At 48.0% G+C, this 6,294-nt stretch overlaps 1 protein-coding gene across 2 annotated transcripts; it reads right to left on the bottom strand.

Annotated features, from left to right (window-relative positions):
• Window positions 1–447: 447 nt before the first annotated feature.
• Window positions 448–4,562, bottom strand: LOC125305985. 2 transcript variants are annotated; one of them, XM_048261096.1, is made up of 2 exons: window positions 4,275–4,562; window positions 448–2,271 (listed from the first exon to the last, which is right to left on the bottom strand). In XM_048261096.1, the coding sequence occupies exons 1-2, from the start codon at window positions 4,291–4,293 to the stop codon at window positions 761–763; spliced, it is 1,530 nt and encodes a 509-aa protein (XP_048117053.1). In that variant the 5' UTR covers window positions 4,294–4,562; the 3' UTR covers window positions 448–760. The 2 variants fall into 2 exon arrangements, with proteins under 2 accessions (XP_048117053.1, XP_048117054.1); XM_048261097.1 differs by lacking the exon at window positions 4,275–4,562 and adding an exon at window positions 2,888–3,400.
• Window positions 4,563–6,294: the final 1,732 nt, after the last annotated feature.

The raw sequence follows: 6,294 nt of genomic DNA, 5'->3' as shown, positions 1-6,294 counted from the left end.
TTTAATACTTTCATTTGGTCCTTATGCACACTACATTTGTCAGTGTACCATTACTTTGTGTTAGCACACATGAATGAACCATTTATCTTTCTAATCAACACTTTAACATGGGACTGACAGTAGTCTACAAACTATAAACTACATCTACAGTATAGAAAAAGTGAATGATTTACAATCATCTTGATTTAGCTCCTTCTATATAATATAACAGCACCATGATAAAAAAAAATATTTTCTCTATTTGCATGTTGGATAAATAGATAGTTCATCAACTCAATCTACAAGTTTTCGAGGGGCAGCTAAATTCTTATTCTTTGTTACATGACTGTGAAGGAAACATGGCATGTAACACAGAGTAACACTGCCCCCTTGTGTTCATAAGAGGGATTTCACTATGCTTCATTGATCTTGTTCTGGCACACACCGTAATCACGTCACACATTTTACATTTTAAAATTTTAATGGAACTTTAAATATTTAGAAATACATATATTCAAATAGCAAAAACTGTCTGGTTCTTTATCATAAGATATCAATGTTGTGTGTCAAACAGCATTGTCTTTGCATTTTACACTTTCACATATCCTTATAAAACTATGTTTACATTTGTTGGAAAACAAATATAAAATTTATAAAGTAAAATATATTTACTGGCAGTCAGCAGTGATTCAGGCATCTCTGAGGATGCAATTATTTACTGTAAGTTAGATTATGTTTTTATATCTGACTGAAGTAATAAATAGGCCGTACTGTAGCTTTTTCAGTAGGGGTTGGTCATAGCAAACATATACGCAACAGGCACTTGAATTAAGTTGGGAACGTCCCATTTCCCAGTGGCTAATGCCCCAGTTACCATTCCCACTGTTGTGCCGACAGTCCCCGCCCACGTGGACCAGCCTACAGCGATGGCCGCCGCTGACCCCAGAGACACCCCAGATGCCCCGACTGCCCCGAGCAGTGCCCCCGCCGTGCCCCCTGCTCCCAGAAACCCGGCCGAGACTCGTACCAGACCAATGATAGCCGCCACAGCCCCTGCGGCCCCCACCACGATCTTCCCGTCCACCTGCCTTCCCAGAGGTCCTCCTACGGAGGCCCCGAGGCCCACCTGGCAGAGCTTGGCCACGAAGAAGCCCGCGGCGACGGCCTCCAGGGACGAGCGCTGCCTCATGGCGGTGGCGATGCTCTCGCGGGGCGGCACCGTTCTCCCCGCCGCTTTCAGCCTGGCCGAGGCCCCGGCCACTTCCTGTCCGGCGTGCACAGTCAGCACGGCGATGGCGAAGGTGGCGAACAGGCCCATGCAGCCGGCGAACTTCCAGAAGCTCAGGTTCGCCGACCTCATGAGGGCAAAGGTCATGACGAGGACCAGCGCGAGCAGAACCACGAAGACAAAGCGGTAGTCCCCGTACCCGAACAGCCCGAGGCCCGTTGTCACGGTCGCCGTCACCGTCATCGGGATGCCCGAGAACGCCAGCAGGTCCGCGTACTGGGCCATCGCCTTGGTGACGCGCTCAGAGACTCTCCTTTGTTCCGTCTCCAGCACCGTCCGCTCCCTCTCCTCCCTCTCGGCCTCCTTCCTCTCCCGCCACTGCGTCTCCCAGACGGCCCGATGCTGCTGCGCGGCGTCCCCGTCTCCGGCGCCGTCCTCCTTCAGCATCGTTATCCTCTGCTCCATCTCCACGGTGACCCTCTGCCTCTGCTCAACCACTGCCGCCTCCTGCCGCCTCCGCTCCCTCTCCCTGTCCTCCTCGCTGGGATCCAGAAGCCCGCAGCAGAGCCGCTCCCCTTCCCCGAGCCGCAAGAGGGTAGCACGCAGGAATGGTGTCAGCAGGGCTAACGCCACCAGTCCCCCCAGCAGTCCAGCCGTCACGGAGGCCTGTGCGAGCATCTCAATCCCGACCCCGAGTGTCGCTCCGCTGGCCGTCGCCCCGACAGCAGAGGCGAGCCCGGAGGTTACCCACGCGAGCACCCTGACTCCCAGGGACCCGTCTCTGCGTCCCCTCACTCTGAGTAGCATCAGAGTCACCAGGGACGCCATCGTCACTCCCGTCACGGCTGACACCACGGCGGCGGAGAGGGCTGTGGCCCCGAGGAGCGTCCCGACACCCAGGGGCCCCACGTCTCCCACGGCCTCCGTCACCACCTTCAGGTGTGGCCCAGAAGTCAGCTCCGCCATCGCCTGGTTCATGGGTCCCTCCGTGGCTCCCAGGGCACAGCCAGCGATCGCACCCAGGATGAAGCCCACAGCAGTCTCCATCACTGGGCTACCTGCCTCTGAAACAGCAAGAGGAGAAGAGCAATGAGGTGCCTGCATGCATGTGTCATGCACTGCATTCACTGTCTCCCATGAGCTAACATGGCTGTGTGCATGGTACTGAAATACCAATGCAGTCAGGATAAGACAGCCAAAGAGAAAAGAGGGGAGGAGACATACATACATACAAGAATACACTTGCAGGAGAAACAGAAAGACAGCCTGAACACATGAAGGAATAGTTCTGTATTTGCATGGTGACATCTGTGAAGTAAGCACAGGATAGAACAAAGATAGGGAAAGAAGAGTATATGAAATGAGATAAAGTGTTCGCTAGTTCCATAGAAATGAGGAGGATTAGGATAAAGGAGAAGTCCCTTTCCTTATCAACGTTGATAACACTTAGGAATGTTCTAGAGCTACATGCCTTGATAGTAGCACTACATGCACCTGGCACTGTGGGGAATCTGATAGGCCTTGGCCTGCCCTCTTCCACTTCCCTAACTTCCGCCGAATTATAAATACAGACAGATACACTCACAAAAAACATCATAAAAGGAGGAAGGCACCCAGTATCACATACAGACACTGGGTTGCTTTCCACAGTGAAGCCGGAAAAACAACAGGGTGGTGTACCTGAAAAGTGGTGTATCTGAAGATGGCAGAGGACACATACATAAATGTTGACCCACTCTGTGTCCAGGGCCAAACACCAAGAGGAGATAGGCAGCAACAAGGCCGTCACGGGGCGTGGACCTGCTTCTTGCTGTGGGCTTCACGGTCATGTGCTTGAGTATCTTCCTACGATTACTTCCTACATTACATGAGCTCCACCAAGGAGGACAATTTAAAGGCACACATCAGCAACCTGACCAACATGACATCTGCTCAAATTGACCAGCTGAAGGCAGAATTAAACAACCTGACCAACGTGAAGGCTGCTGAGATAGAGCAGCTAAAGGCAGACGGGAATAGCTGCGTCAAAGAGAGAGACCAGCTACTTAAAGACAAGCAGGAGCTTGAGACAAAGCTTTGTCGGATGGAGGGTTCATGTGAAGGATAGGTCGGCTTCAAGACCAGAACCTACTATGTGTCTACAGAGCAGAAGTCCTGGACTGAGAGTAGACAGGACTGTAAGGACAGAGGCTCTGACCTGGTGGTCATCAACAGCGAAGACGAACAGAGGTTCCTGCACAGCCTCCATGGATTGGTCTGTCTGACCAGGAGGCTGATAGGGTCTTTCATTGGGTGGATGGTAAACCTATAACAGCCTACCCTGTCTATTGGGGAGTTTATCAGCCAACTTATGAAGATGAACTGTGTGTTGTGATCTACAGGTTTTATGCGCATCCGGACAGTTGGTATGATAGACCCTGTGAAGAATCATTCTATTGGATATGTGAGAAGCATTGTTTCCTTCTGTGATCTTTCAGCGAATAACACATTAGTGTACTCATTTATTTTCTGAAGTCAGTAAACAGTGAGTGAATTCATAATTATATCTGTAAATAGGTCTATGCTTAGGCTACTGCAGAAATTCGGGCTTTATTATTCAGGCTTAATGATTATTGTAGTCGCATTGCTACTAAAAGTGTAATGTCACAAAAATAAATTGTGTGGGAAAAGTTTCCTTTATTTACGTAAACTTCTAGCTGGTGAACCAAAACGTGCTTATCCAGTTGGACAAGTTTCAGTGGTGAAATGATATAGATCAGTTGCACTTTCTCACTCACGTGAACTGCAGTAGAAGGGCTTGGAAAATACAAAATTCAGCAAATAACAGAATAGGCTATTCTAGTAGCCTAAGCCTACTGCCATATTTTCAAAACAGCTATAGGCCTGCAGTATTATCTAAGTTTAATGTAGCCTATAATAGGCGACCACAAAGGACAAAGCAACACAACAGCAAATCAGTACAGAAAAAAAGGAAAACAAAGTAGCGATTATTAATGTGTCACACACTGGCACTAACTAGCTGGCTACAGCCGGCAAATGTAAGGCGCGTTTTGTTTTCTATTCTTACTGTTTGGTGGCGAAGCCATGGTAACGATCCCAAGCACCTCGCACCTTGTTCGAGTGTGAGGTTCGCTCTCCTCGAGCGCTCCGCTGCAGCTGAGACCGTTGCTGAGATGGCACCGAGAGGCAGGTGAATCTCGCCCTAACCTACTGCACTCGTAGGCTAAAACATGAGCTGCTGGGACACACCTCTTACCAGAGCTGAAACTTCAGTTCCGCCAGTATCACTCCGATCGTGTCTGACTCTGATCAGAGAGAGCACTCGACGTCACACACCCTGTTTAGGCTATCCGTTTACTAGTGTGATCTCTCTGCACACATCCTGGGAGTGATCTCTGCACACATCCAAGGATTCACGTAAGGAATATAAATTAAGTTTTAACGTTTTACAAAAATACTACTGTTTCTTCAGCCTACACATATTTGGTTATTCTTTCATAATAAAGGCAATTCATTTCCCTTTCAGTCTTTTCACTTGCCACCAGACCTGCTGAAACATCTAGAGGCTGAACAAATTTCATTAAAAAATCATTATCCCATTAGCCTATTCCTATAGAACATAAGGTAGCCAAACTCTCATTGCCTCAATCAGGATAAAATGGCCTCAGTCAGGCTAAAACAAATCACTATTAACCTCAAAATTATTAATCTCATCCATTCTACATGCTTTTAATTTATAACCTGCTTAGCTCACATGCATGCACCACATTTAAATCAATACTGGACTTGATGTTTTACTTAGAGAGTTGGAGATTTGTATCATAACTGGTCAAACCACAATGCACACACACAGAGCCTTGAGGGGAGACCTGTGGCTGACCCCTCTTGTGTTGGAGGCGAGGCTGTCATGTCATGTGGCGCCGGAGCCCACATCTCTACACTGCAGACTCACTCCTCCTGTTGCTCCAGGACATGACTCATAAAGAGCTTCATCAGATCTGCACCAGGTTCAATCAGAAATCATTCAGAAATTTGTCACAAATCATTACTTCCTTCTGCTGTCATAAAAGAAAAGTTGTGCACATAAAATATAAGGTTGTAATGCAGTATAGAATAAAACTGTAAAAAATTAAATGATCAGAGATCAATGATGGCATGCTGTTTGTGGAACATATACCTTTTAGGCTCATTTGACTACCAATGGTATAGTGTTCACGCTTTTGTTCTGGAAAGTAGTCTACACAAACCTGAACCAACTAGCGCTGGGGTACTTCAAGGAGAATTGCGGCATTTTTTTTCGCGTAGATCTCTGTTTCTCAAGGTCACCGAGTACTGTCGGTACAAAAAACAGAAACAATTGGTTCTACCTAGCTCGAGTTGCTGCAGCCAACAGCTAGAGCTGCTAGGCAGCTACAGTGCTACGCTTTGGGGGGCATGAACATAGGGGCTCATGAACTTGTGCCTGGAGTGTAGCTCTGTTGGCACAAAGTACTTTGGTTGCATGGCCTGCAATCAGAAATACTAGAACAGAACATGTGGTAGAAAAACAGGAAGTACCCTTCGTACCCTTCTAATCCCTCTAACCTAAGAGAGCAAAACGTCAACTCCCCTTCAGTATATACTGGTAATTTCCAGTTTGTATAGGTGTTGAACTCATTGTAGTCATTCCTCTGAGACCTCTGCAGTTCAGCGGAGGGTGAAATGGCCAGTTTTTGTGAGGCACTTCAGTGGGAGGGAAACGTACACACACCTTACTCTCAGCTTAAGGATGTCTTCACAGACATCTTTAACACTTCCCTGAAGCAAGCCATCGTCCCATCATGTTTCAAAGCTGCCACCATCATACCTGTACGAAGAAAACTGCTCCATCCTGCTTCAATGACTACCGCCCTGTGGCACTGACACCCATCATCATGAAGTGCTTTGAGCCGCTTGTCATGTCACATATCAAAGCCATTCTCCCCCCCACCCTGGACCCCTTCCAGTTTGCATACCGAGCCAAGCGGTCTACAGAGGATGCAATCTGCTCTGCCCTCCACCCAGCCCTCACCCACCTGGAAAAAAGAGACTCATATGTGAGATTGCTG

The sequence above is a fragment of the Alosa alosa genome, chromosome 13 (genome assembly GCF_017589495.1).
Source record: "Alosa alosa isolate M-15738 ecotype Scorff River chromosome 13, AALO_Geno_1.1, whole genome shotgun sequence".
NCBI classification, from domain to species: domain Eukaryota; kingdom Metazoa; phylum Chordata; class Actinopteri; order Clupeiformes; family Clupeidae; genus Alosa; species Alosa alosa.
This window is presented reverse-complemented; position numbering and strand designations above follow the sequence as displayed.